The sequence below is a fragment of the Rhinatrema bivittatum genome, chromosome 7, assembly GCF_901001135.1.
Source record: "Rhinatrema bivittatum chromosome 7, aRhiBiv1.1, whole genome shotgun sequence".
Taxonomy (NCBI): domain Eukaryota; kingdom Metazoa; phylum Chordata; class Amphibia; order Gymnophiona; family Rhinatrematidae; genus Rhinatrema; species Rhinatrema bivittatum.
The window spans coordinates 313,016,015-313,029,612 of NC_042621.1; the positions used below are offsets into that span (position 1 = coordinate 313,016,015).

Sequence of the window (13,598 nt, forward strand, 5' to 3'; positions counted from 1 at the left end):
TTTTACAGGGTCTTTTTTTCTATTTCTTTTCTCTCCATCTGTCTTCCCTCAAACACACAATCAGGTTCTCATTCTCACACGCTATCTCACACATTCTCACACACACAGGCTCTCACTCACATGCAATCTCACACATCCACAGCTCTCACTCTCACATGCCTCTCTCTCATACATACATACATACTGTCTCTCTCGTGCACATGCTGTCTCACTCTCACACACACAGGCTCTCTCACTCCTACATGCTCTCTTGCTCAAGCACAGGCTCTCACTGGCACATGCTGTCCCTCTGCACGGGTTGCCGAAGGATGGGCTCTTCAGAGGCCCTGATCTTCCCTGGCCGTGACATGGGATCTGCAGCGGCCCTGCTATCGGGTTTCCTCCTCTTCTCGGGCTGCCCCGACGTGGGATCCGCAGCGGCCCTGCTATCGGGTTTCCTCCTCTTCTCGGGCCGTCGCGACGTGGGATCCGCAACGGCCCATTAATGCTGCTCTTCTTCTGTACGCAGCAGATGCTCCTCCTCCTTCCTGCCCACGCGGCTCCGACAACGTTTTTCTTCCAGGGCTGCACAGGCAGGAAGGAGGAGGAGTGAACGTGACCCTTTTCTTCGGGCCGTGGTGATGTAAGCTCCACCACTGCCCGCCGATCTTCCTGCTATAGTTCCCTGCTTCTGCCGGCCCTGTGGATCGGGCGACACACCTCCACACTACAGGCGACACACTAATGTGTCCCGACACACACTTTGGAAAGCTCTGCCTTAGAGGAAAGGAAGATAGGAGAGAGATGATAAACATTTAAATACCTCCAAGGTTTCAATGCACAGGTGGCGAGCATCTTTCAATGGGAAGGAGATTCTAGAACAAGGGTGAAAGGGGGTAGACTCGGGAGTAATCTACAGAAATATTTCTTTAAAGAGAAGGTAGTGGATGCATGGAGAGCAGCCTCCCAGTGGAAGTGGTGGAGAGAAAACCAGTATCTGAATTCAAGAATGCATGGAATAAATATAGGGGATCTCTGAGGGAGTGATGGGAATTGTAAAGCTGAATTAGTTGGGTGGATGGGTAGATTAGATAGGCCCATATGGTCTTTTTCTGCTGTCACGTTTCTCTTTTCTATGTGTCTGTCTTTGTCCCAGGCCCTTTTGAATTCATTATCATTCTTTTTTACCACCTCTTTTGGGAGGGCATTTCCCTTTCTGTGAAGAAACATTTTCTTACATTGTTCTTGAGTCTTCCCCCTTGAAATGTGATTATTTTCCTTCCAGGTGACCTTGCTCCTCCAAAGCAGCACAAGGGCTGCCAGACTGGAGTTGGGACCACTCTGTCCCTGAAGATCTCTATAATTCTCTCTATCTGACCCTTTGGCGTGCAGAGATGGGACTCGTTCTCTTAGAGCCAGGAGCTCTTTGCACTGGGTGCACCCATACGATCTCTCGCCAACAATAGATAATCGTACACGTGGCACTAAATAACCCTCATTTCATGCCTGGATTTCTGTCTACATCTCAGCTTTTGTTTAGTGTGAAAGATTTTAAAGTTTTTTAAGGCTCGTGTATGTTTAAATGTAAGGATTTTTACATTTTATTAGTTTTAAAATTTGATTACTAAGCGTCATTTAAGACTAGGGTTTTTAAATGTGATTTTTAGGCATCATGTTAATTTGACAATGACTATAGCAAATTAGTTGATCACTTAAATCAGGGTTAATTGCAAGTTGTTCTAAATCACTAATTGACTCTTATTTTGGGAGGAGGAATCTTTTTATCAAATACCATTAATTACACCTTCATGGATCAAGCTAGCGATCTTTGCAAACACATTTATAAACTTAGAATTGAATTCTAGCTTTATTCTAAACTCGTATTACTTACCAGAACACAAATATACACAGATATACCTGCAGCTGTTTCCTGTGTAGGTTTAAGCACCAGTACATGCAGCTTCTGCTCTCGGCATTCTTTCAGGAATCTCTTCCATCCATATCTCCCCTCCTTTACTTTCCAAATCCTTGCTGATTTCTTTACAATGAGGTTGACACCATTCACCAAGCTGTTACAGCATCATCCTTGTCTCTCTGATTACCCTCTTGTGTTATTTAAATATTGGCTGTCTTCCTTCAAATCCTCCAGCCTGGTTAAACCAGAATCTGCCCCCTCACCTCCTGCTTCTTGAAGTCAGTCCCTCCCATTTCTTCTGTGATGTCTCATCCACATCTTCAATCTCTCTCTGTCCCAGGCCTTTTCTTTTCAGCCTTGACAGCTCATTATCTTGAGGAAACCCTCCCTTGTCCTCTCTTTGGCTACTACCCAGTCTCGTATTCATCTCTAATCTGTGAACGTGTCATTTGCTTACATTCTTGGGAGCAGAGAGGAGTAATGTTCTTGAGCCACCTGGGGTTTGTCTGATCACTGTGTCACATGCCGGCCCCTCAGGGCTGACTTGAGCAGGGTAGGTTGATGTATCCAGTCTGTTAGGTATAGAAATGATCACTGTGTAACACTTCTGGCCTTCGATGCTAGCAGGACTTGAGCAGGGTGAGTTGATGTGTGTGGTCTGCGAGGTGCAAAAATGATCACTGGCTTGCATTTAGTAATGACTTGAGTACAGTAAGGTGAGATATACCTGCTCTTTGAGGGGCACAAGAACATAAGAATTTGCCATGCTGGGTCAGACCAAGGGACCATCAAGCCCAGCATCCTGTTTCCAACAGAGGCCAATCCAGGCCAGAAGAACCTGGCAATTACCCAAACACTAAGAAGATCCCATGCTACTGATGCAATTAATAGCAGTGGCTATTCCCTAAGTAAACTTGATTAATAGCCGTTAATGGACTTCTCCTCCAAGAACTTATCCAAACCATTTTTGAACACAGCTACACTAACTGCACTAACCACATCCTCTGGAAACAAAATCCAGAGCTTTATTGTGCATTGAGTGAAAGAATTTTCTCCGATTAGTCTTAAATGTGCTACTTGCTAACTTCATGGAATGCCCCCTAGTTCTTCTATTATTGGAAAGTGTAAATAACCGAGTCACATCTACTCGTTCAAGACCTCTCATGATCTTAAAGATCTCTATCATATCCTCCCTCAGCCGTCTCTTCTCCAAGCTGAACAGCCCTAACCTCTTCAGCCTTTCCTCATAGGGGAGCTGTTCCATCCCCTTTATCATTTTGGTTGCCCTTCTCTGTATCTTCTCCATCGCAACTATATCTTTTTTGAGATGTGGCGACCAGAATTGTACACAGTATTGAAGGTGTGGACTCACCATGGAGCGATACAGAGGCATTATGACATTTTCCGTTTTATTCACCATTCCCTTCCTAAAAATTCCTAACATTCTGTTTGCTTTTTTGACTGCTGCAGCACACTGAGCCGACGATTTTAAAGTATTATACACTATGATGCCTAGATCTTTTTCCTGGGTGGTAGTTCCTAATATGGAACCTAACATTGTGTAACTACAGCAAGGGTTATTTTTCCCTATATGCAACACCTTGCATTTGTCCACATTAAATTTCATCTGCCATTTGGATGCCCAATCTTCCAGTCTTGAGAGGAGGTCCTCCTGTAATGTATCACAATCCGCTTGTGATTTAACTACTACTAACCTCACTCGTCGTATTCCTTTCCAGATCACATATATATATTGAAAAGCACTGGTACAAGTACAGATCCCTGAGGCACTCCACTGTTTACCCTTTTCCACTGAGAAAATTGACCATTTAATCCTACTCTCTGTTTCCTGTCTTTTAACCAGTTTGTAATCCACGAAAGGACATCGCCTCCTATCCCATTACTTTTTAGTTTTCTTAGAAGCCTCTCATGAGGGACTTTGTCAAACGCCTTCTGAAAATCCAAATACACTACATCTACCGCTTCACCTTTACCCACATGTTTATTAACCCCTTCAAAAAAATGAAGGAGATTTGTTAGGCTAGACTTGCCTTGGGTAAATCCATGTTGACTGTGTTCCATTAAATCATGTCTTTCTATATGCTCTACGATTTTGATCTTGAGAATAGTTTCCACTATTTTTCCTGGCAGAATGAGGTTTGGACAAGTTCCTAGAGGAAAAGTCCATAAACAATTATTAGCCATGTAGACTTGAAATCCATTGCGTGTCCCTGGGAGTGAGCATCAAGAAATAATGTACTACTTAGATTCTACTGTGTTCTTGTGACCCAGGCTGATCATTGTTGATGGACCTTGGTCTCACCCGTATATTATGTTCTTAAGATCACAGTGTCAAAGGTTTGCCTCTCAGAAGGAACTGAGCAGGGAGAGGTGGTATACTTAAGCACTGGGGGCAAAAATGATTGGTGTCATACTCCTACCCCTCTATGCTGGGAGGGAGAGTTCATGTATGATCAGGTTGAGTAGAGTAAGATGGAGAAATGACCACTCTGTCACATGCATGCTCCTCAGAACTAATAGGACTTGTGAAGCAGGTGGACTGATATTCCTAACTATCCGGTGCAAACATGCCCCTTCAGTAATTAATAATAAAAGTATCTATAATCACCCCAGGAGCATGGGAGTGGGGGTGGGGTGGGAACATGGGTGTAAGATAACCATATAGTATAACAGTTTTTCTTGTTGCAGAAATCCATAACCATGAGCCATGTTTGAAACTTTTTAGGTAAGTCTGACCTTTTATATCATAGAGCTGTGAATCAGAATCCTATGTGAATTTCAGTGTGTTTTTGTGTTCTTATTTATTAGTTGAGTTTTATATACCGTCATTCGGTGCAGCCATCACAATGGTTTACAGGATTCAAACAGAATATAGATAATTAAACAATGCTGATCCTTGCAAAAATAACAGTGGGAACCCATCTTAATGCATCTTTGTTACTACCTGGGAGCTAGGGAACCCAAACCTGCTGTTATTTGTTTCCCAGGTATGTGTAATCCGTGTTCAATTATTCAAGAGTGCCAAAACTCAAACTGGAAGCAGATCCAATTTGGCTTGTAGTGACGAAGAAGAAGGTTGGTGTATAGTTGAAAAACTTTATTCAAAGTAACATCTTGCATAACAAGAAGAATGGGATCGGTGTATACTGTGAATAAAGTTTTTCAACTATATCAGCCCGACTCTGGCCGAGTTTCTGCTTCAGGGGCTATTATAATTAAAACATACATACAATATGAACATAAAAACATTTAAAACAAATATATGTTACATCGTGATTGTATTCTATATAATGAAGACGGATAGTTCTTTCCTGAATTGACATCATTAGACAATGTCCGATGTTAATTTCTGTACATTGAACAATAGTGTTGGGCTTGCAAGTAAGCAAAGAATTGGTTTCTTGGTAAATCCCATTCCTCTCATATCTGTTCAGTCCAGTACAGACAGAGGCCTTGGAATCAACCAAATAAGCCAGATTGAGACCTTTTCTAGACCACCCCTGAAGAATTGTGTTACCCAAGGCAGGTAAAAAATCCAGATTCCCAGTCAATGTCAAAAAGGGTGAAACCAAAGAGCTACAAACCATAAACCCCTGCCACCAAGATCAAGCTGTAGTTATTTCTCTGTCCCCAGAGGATTCACAATCTGTTTGTTCCTGAGACAACGAAAAGTAACATGACTTGCCCAAGGCCACAAGGAGCTGCAGTGGGATTTGAACCCTGGCCTCCCTGGTTCAAAGCCTGCTGCTCTAATCACTAGGTTCCCTGTACGTACCTGGATCAGTCCAGACACTTGGGTTGTGCCTCCGCACCAGCAGATGGAGACAGAGCAAGACCTGTCGGGCTCAGCCACATATAGCAGGGTGCCACCCAGAGCCCCTCAGTCTTACTCTGTCTCCAGCAGATGGGGGCAAGTGCACCACAGCCTCTGGGATCCCAGAGGACAGCAGCGGCAAGTACAAAAAAAAAAATAAAATAGAAGAACTGTTGTTTATTTCTCTGAGTGCCGAATCCCCGTCTCGTTCGCTTGGGGGGGGGGGTGCCGTTTTTTGTTTTTGCGCTGGTCTCCGGTTTTGAAGCGGATGCCACGGGGGTCTTCCTGCTGGTCGCTTATCGCGCGACGGCATTTGTTCAAATTGTGTTCAGGGCGATGAGGGGCCGGTCCCAGCCTCTGAGGTCGCCGCCGCGTGCTTTGCTGCATACTGAGGGCAGTGCAGAGCCGTTCCCGATCAGCGCGGGAATGGTTGCCATTTTGGGCTCGCTTCAGGGAGGCCATTAGGACGGCTGCAGGAGATGGTGCCATGCCTCCTGCGCTTTCCCAGCAGCACAGGCCGTCCCGGGGGAGGGGGGGGGCTGCGTCTCCGGTGCCAGTAGATAGCCTGGAGGAGGCATCCTCCTTATCAGATTCCTCATTTTCTTCTGATTTCGCGCTTCTTTTGCACAAGGTGCTGAAGCACAAGGTTTTTAAGCGAAAGGCAGGCAAGAAGGGGGCCCTGGGGGACTGGAGAGGCGGTCAAGGTCCTGGAAGAGGAGATACGCGGATAGGTCCCGGAGGGGCTCGGACCTGCCCAAGGAGAAGCGGCCAGTACGGGGTGTCCCTCAGGACACGGACACTGAGTCCACGTCGCAGGATGAGGCGGACCCGCTCATGGAGCCGCAGGGGGCCGGTGAGCCAGAAGAGGAGGTGCCAGCCCAGCCAGGTACCAGCAAAGGCACTCCGGCGGTGGATGGTGATGACCCGAAGGTGGTACGGCTCTTTCGGAAGGATGAACTGGCCCCGCTCATTCCGGCCATTCTTCAGGAGCTCGGCATGGAAGCTCCAGTGGAGTCTCAGCCAGGAGCAAAAATGGATCCGGTGTTGTTGGGCCTTAGTGGTCCGACGGTGGCTTTTCCATTCCATCTTTCGGCGTTGGACATACTGTTCCAAGAATGGGACACTCCGGAGTTGGGCCTGAAAGTGAGTAAGGCCATGGATAAACTATCCGCTTCTAGAGGACGCTTTAGAGCTTCTCCGTCTCCCTGGAGTGGACGCAGCGGTTTCGGCCGTGACGAAGAGGTCGACGATTCTGGTCACGGGGGCCACAGCGCTTAAGGACATACAGGAAAGGAAGTTGGAGCTCCAACTTAAGAAAGTTTTTGAGGTGTCTGCTCTGGGAGTCCACGCAGCCATATGCAGTAATTTTGCCTTGAGAGAGGGCCTGCGTTGGGCCCAGATGCTCCAGGTCAATGCCGGTCTCTCGGAAGAGGAGACTGTTCAGGCGAATCGTTTGGAGGCGGTGATCGCTTACAGCGCGGATGCTCTGTATGACCTGTTGCGCACGTCGGCCAGATCAATGGTCTCGGCGGTCTCCGCAAGCCGTCTCCTTTGGCTCCGGAACTGGGCAGCAGACGGTTCCTCTAAGGCTCACCTTGGCTCTCTGCCGTTCAAAGGGAAGTTGTTGTTTGGTAAGCAGTTGGATGACCTGATGCAATCGCTCGGGGAAAACAAGGCATTCAAGCTGCCTGTGGACAGGCCTAGGTCTCGGAGCTCCTTCTCCAATAGAACCTGGTTTCGAGGAAACAGAAAGTCACGACCTCAGAGGTCTTCAGGATCGTCTTACCGTCCCGGCTCTTCAAGGCAGTCATCTTGGCCTCAGCCCTTTCGTGGCCGAAGGTTTGGGAAGCAAGGTGGTACTTCGTCGGGAACGGGGTCCAAGGCTTCCCAATGAAACTCGTGTGGTCCATTCCTCTTGGCAGGTTTCGTCAGCAGTGCCAAATGTGGGAGCCAGGAGGTTGGCTCTTTTTGTCGAGGAATGGACCAAAATAACGTCAGACCAGTGGGTCCTCAGCGTGATGTCAAGGTTACGCTTTAGATTTTGTACGGATTCCTGCAGACAAGTTTCTCGTCTCACCTTGCAAGTGCCGAGAGAAGTGAATAGCGGTGCGGTACACTCTTCAGTGCCTGGAGGACTTGGGAGCGATAACCCCCATGCCTCCCGGGCAACAACGCAAGGGCCGTTACTCCATTTATTTCATAGTGCCAAAAAAGGAGGGCACGTTCAGACCAATATTGGACTTGAAGAGGGTCAACAGGTGTCTTCGCATCCCACGCTTCAAAATGGAAACGATTCGGTCGGTTGTCGCCTCAGTTCATCCGGGCGAATTTCTGGCTTCTCTGGATCTCACAGAGGTGTACCTCCACATAGGCTTTCAGCCGTTTTATCAGAGGTTTCTCAGGTTCTGCATTCTGGGCAGACACTATCAATTCAGGGCTCTCCCTTTCAGCCTTGCTGCCGCTCCTCGCACGTTTACCAAAGTGATGGTGGTGGTGGCGGCTCAGCTCCAGAGGGAGGGATTTCTGGTGTATCCCTACTTGGACGATTGGTTGATTCGGGCGAAGTCCGAGATGCAGTGTCGACAGGCGGTCGCCAGGGTTCTCCAGCTCTTGTGCTCCCTCGGATGGGTGGTCAATCTTGCCAAGAGTCGTTTGAACCCCACTTAGTCCTTGGAGTTTCTGGGAGCGCTGTTCGACACGAAGCAGGGCAAGGTGTTTCTCTCCAAGGAGCGAGTGGTCAAGCTTCAGAGTCAAGTGACGCGCTTATTGTCCCTACAGATTCCTCAGGTGTGCGATTATCTGAAGGTCTTAGGCTCCATGGCGTCCACGCTAGCTTTGGTTCCCTGGGCTTTCGTTCATCTACGTCCGTTGCAATCAGCATTGCTCTCCCGCTGGAAGCCGGTGTCGGAACAATTGCATCTCCCGCTCCCGGACCAGGCGAGGGCCAGTCTCCACTGGTGGCTCGTGTCGGATCATCTGACGTGTGGAGTTTCCCTGGTCATGCCCAATTGGACGGTGGTCACCAGGGACGCCAGTCTCTCTGGTTGGGGAGCGGTCTGTCTTGGACGATTGGTGCAGGGACAGTGGTCAAGGGCTCAATCGCAGTGGTCATCAATCGATTGGAAACCAGGGTGGTAGCTCTGGCGCTGCAAGCCTTCCTCCCGCTGATTCGGGGGAAGGCGGTCAGAGTGTTGTCGGACAATGCTACTACAGTGGCGTATATCAATCGCCAGGGTGGGACAAGGAGTCAGCTGGTGGCGGAGGAGGCGCAACGTTTAATGTGCTGGGCGGAACGGAATCTCAGCAACATTGCGGCGTCTCACATCGCTGGAGTTGACAATGTTCAAGTGGACTTCCTCAGTCAGCATCATCTGGATCCAGGAGAATGGGAGCTGGTGGAGGAAGTGTTTCACCTCATCTGCAAAAAGTGGGGCACGCCACACATGGACCTGATGGCCACTTTTCAGAACGCGAAGGCTCCGCAGTTTTACAGCAGACGGAGAGAGAGAGGGGCCGAGGGCATTGATGCGTTAGTGCTTCCCTGGCCAACAGACGTGTTACTGTATGTGTTCCCACCCTGGCCCCTGATAGGCAAGGTACTTCGGTGCATAGAACTGCATCCATCGGACGTGATTCTGGTGGCGCCGGAATGGCCGCGGCGGCCGTGGTGTGCAGATCTACTCCACTTGTCAGTAGAGGCCGCCCCTTCGTCTTCGGGTGTCCACGGCTCTCCTTCATCAAGGCCCCGTTTGTTTGGAGGCAGTGGATCAATTTTGTCTCATGGCATGGCTTTTGAGAGGCAACGCTTGAAGAATAAAGGGTATTCGGATGCGGTAGTAGCCACCTTGTTGAGGTCTAGGAAACAGTCTACGTCCTTAGCCTACGTTCGGGTCTGGGCGGTGTTTGAGGACTGGTGTACGGATCGCAGGGTGGATCCTATGAGAGCTTCAGTATCCGATGTCTTAGCTTTTCTTCAGGCTGGTCTTTCTAAAGGTCTCTCTTGTAGTACCCTTCGAGTCCAGGTGGTGGCCCTTGGTTGTCTCAGAGGTAAGGTACACGGGGTGTCTCTGGCACTACACCCGGATGTAGTTCGTTTTCTGTGGGGGGCTAAGCATTTACGTCCTCCGTTGCATCATCCTTGTCCGTCCTGGAATCTTAATTGGGTACTTGTCGCCTTTTGAGCCTATCAAGCGGGCGACGCTAAAGGACCTTACGCTAAAAGTGGTGTTTCTAGTTGCGATCACTTCGGCGAAGCGAGTGTCGGAATTGCAGGCTCTGTCATGCAGGGAGCTGTTTTTACGGATCTCGGATTCCAGAGTATCCTTGAGGACGGTTCCTTCCTTTCTCCGAAGGTGGTGTCGGCATTTCATCTGAATCAGTCGATTGAGCTCCCCGCTTTTCCTGAAGGGGAGTGGACGGATCCTGGGGCGAGAGATTTGCGGAAATTGGATGTTCGCAGGGTTCTCCTTCGCTATCTTGAGGTTACGAACCCTTTCCATGTCTCTATCATCTTTTTGTTTTGTGTACTGGTCCGAAGAGAAGTGCTGCGGCTTCCAAAACCACGATCGCTCGTTGGCTCAAGGAGGCTATTGGTTCGGCATACATACTGCGGGGGAAACCTGTTCCCGTGGGCCTTCGGGCTCACTCTACGAGGTCGCATGTGGCTTCTTGGGCGGAGTTCTCACAGGTGTTGCCTCAGGAAATTTGTAGGGCGGCTACTTGGAAGTCGTTGCATACCTTTGCTAGGCATTATCGACTAGATGTCCAGGCCGCAGCTTCGGGGGGTTTTGGTGAGGGAGTACTCAGAGCGGGACTCTTTGGTTCCCACCCTCGATAAGTTGGCTCTGGTACATCCCAGGTGTCTGGACTGATCCGGGTACGTACAGGGAAAGGAAAATTAGTTTCTTACCTGATAATTTTCATTCCTGTAGTACCACGGATCAGTCCAGGGACCCGCCCGTGTCTGTGTGAAGTAACGGAGAGTCCGCTCGTTGGATTTATTTGTTTGATTTGGTTGTATTGTTCGCTCCTCTGGTTCTGGGAGTGCTGTTCCAGTTGGGGTGTTGAATTTGCGGTTTAGTTAGATAGTCGGGTTGTTTATTCCATTCTGCTTTGACATTATGTAAGACTGAAGGGGCTGTGGGTGGCACCCTGCTATATGTGGCTGAGCCCGACAGATCTTGCTCTGTCTCCATCTGCTGGTGCGGAGGCAGAACCCAGGTGTCTGGACTGATCCGTGGTACTACAGGAACGAAAATTATCAGGTAAGAAACTCATTTTCCTTTACTCTTCCACTCCAAAATAGGATTTATTAAGGGTAATTCTCCCTAAGATACTTGGTCTCCTACAGATGCTGCCTTTGAGGCTTAAGGATCCCATTTACCATTAATTGATCCTATGGGTAAATTATATAACTTAACCCACTGCAAGAACTGTTCTCCAAAATTAAATTGCTCAAGTGCCCACTCCAAATATGAGTACACCATGTGGTCAAATACCTTTCTGGCACCAAAACTGATATGGATTCCATTCTGATTACCTCCCATTTTATTTATTTTTATTTATTTAAAATATTTTCTATACCGTCGTTATGCAGGTGCCATCACAATGGTTCACAATAGGGCACATAACTATATGTTGTATAGAGTGTCTAGAGTTCTAACAATTAAACAGGTGCCATCAAAAATACTGTAACATAGTTTCATAACAAATATTATTTGGTGGGTGTTATAAGTCATGTCCAGTTTTCTCTGTCTCAGCTATAAGATAAAGTATTACTTGACTAGATCTTTGTTGCTTAAAGATAAGAGAATTAGAGTATAAAAATGAGAAACGCACGCATTAAGAAAAAAGGTGTGTGTGCGTGGAAGTTTGACTGACTGCAACCAACATTTCCCTGGGTTATCCTCTCAATTCTCTTTGTGGTATGCTTGCTTAAATAGCCATGTTTTTAAACTTTTTCTGAAGGTTTTGATGTTTCTTTGCAGTCTGATTTCTAACGGCATATTGTTCCATATTGGGGGTCCTGCTAGGGATAAGGCCCTATCCCTTACCTGGGTTACTCTGGCCGTCTTAACTGAAGGAATAGTTAGCAGTGCTTTGTTTGCTGATCTCAGGTTTCTGTGGGGTGTATGTACTCAGAGGGCTTTGTTCAGCCACTCTGCTTTTTCGTCGTGTATTACTTTATGTATGGTGCATAAAGTCTTGTATTGTATTCTTTGTTCAATGGGTAACCAGTGTAGTACTAGTAAAGTTTTGGTGATATGTTCTCTTCTACTTTTACCAGTTAAAATTCTTGCAGCTGTGTTTTGTAGTATCTGTAGTAGTCTTATTGTGGTGTATGGTAGGCCCAGTAGTAGGGCATTACAGTAGTCAGTACTGGAAAAGGTTAAGGCTTGTAATACTGAGCGGAAGTTGGTAGGTGTTAGTAGCGGTTTTAGTCCCCTAAGAGTCATAAGTTTGGCATATCCCTCTCTTACTTTTTGAGAAATGTGTTTCATATTTAGTTCTGAATCGATTATCACTCCCAGGTTTCATACTTTCTCAGCTAGTTGTATCTTCTGTTTGTTATTGAGTGTAATTGGGTTCTGAATTATTGCTATGTTTTTTCGTTCAAGGTGTAAGAATTCAGTTTTCTCTATATTGATAACTAGTTCCAGTTAGTTTAGAAGTGGTTTTATTATATCTAGGTACATGTTGGCTAAGTTTAGTGTTTTCTCAATTGTCATCAATTGGGAGTATTAACTGAATATCGTCGGCATAGATATAGTGCAAAATTCCTAATCCAGCTAGCAGGTGACATAAAGGCAGCATGTATATGTTGAATAGTGTGGCAGATAGGGCAGATCTCTGTGGAACACCTGTTTGAAGGATTATTTTCTCTGACATTACATCTTTGATTTGTACTTGGAATTATCTGTTATTTAGGTATGATTTAAACTACTTGAGTGTTTTATTGCTTAATCCTATTTCTTCTAATCTATTTATTAGTGTGTCATGGTTTACTGTGTCGAATGCCGCTGATAGGTCAAGCATTACTAAAATGTACTGTTTACCACTGTCGAACCCTCTCATGATGTTGTCTGTTAGTGCAAGCAGTAGTGTTTCAGTGCTGAGGTTTTTGTGGAAGCCATGTTGTGATGGGTACAGAATATTATTGCTCTCTAAGTGTTCTGATTGTTTTTGTATGGCTTTTTCTATTAATTTTGCAATTAAGGGTAGGTTTGATACTGGTCTATAATTGCTCAGGATTAGATGGTCGCTGGTTTTTTTTTTCTTTAGAATTGGTTTTACTATTGCCCCTTTTAGTGAGTCTGGCATGTTTCCTTCCTTTAGTGATAGGTTAATGATTTTTGTTAAAGTTGGAGAGACTATGTTGGCTACTTTTTTTTAAGTCTATGCTTGGAATTGTCTTGTGCATGTGGGGCAGGGTTTAGTTTTTTAGCATCGATTCAACTTCTATTTCTGATATTTCGTCGAATGTTTCCCATTGTTTAACATCTCTTTTTTACATATTGATTTTTTGTTTAGTTATTTTTGGAATCTTTGTTTTTAGATTTGTGATTTTGTCATTAAAGAAAGTGGCTATTTCATTGCATTTCACTACTGGTAGGCTCTGTGAAGTGTCAGTTTTGTCAGTTGTGAGATTTTTTACTATGGTGAACAGGGCTCTTGGATTATTTGCGAATTTCTCTATTTTAGTGCTGTAATATTGTTTCTTTGCGTTGAGAATTACTTGTTTATAGTAAGCTAGCTGTTCCCTGTATTTAGTCAGGTTGTCTGTTTTATTATTTTTCCATTCCTTCTCCTTTTTCCTTAGGTTTCTTTTGACTACCTTTATCCTTTCGTTATGCCAGGGGTTTGTTTCTT

At 46.2% G+C, this 13,598-nt stretch overlaps 1 protein-coding gene across 2 annotated transcripts in view; it reads left to right on the forward strand.

Annotated features, from left to right (window-relative positions):
- The window catches only part of ABRAXAS2 (abraxas 2, BRISC complex subunit), a 154,463-nt gene that overhangs the window by 54,738 nt on the left and 86,127 nt on the right, over window positions 1–13,598 (forward strand). For both annotated transcript variants that reach the window (XM_029610611.1, XM_029610612.1), the window contains exon 3: window positions 4,604–4,640. In XM_029610611.1, coding sequence (XP_029466471.1) covers window positions 4,604–4,640 — 37 coding nt within the window. The remainder of the gene's footprint in view (window positions 1–4,603; window positions 4,641–13,598) is intronic.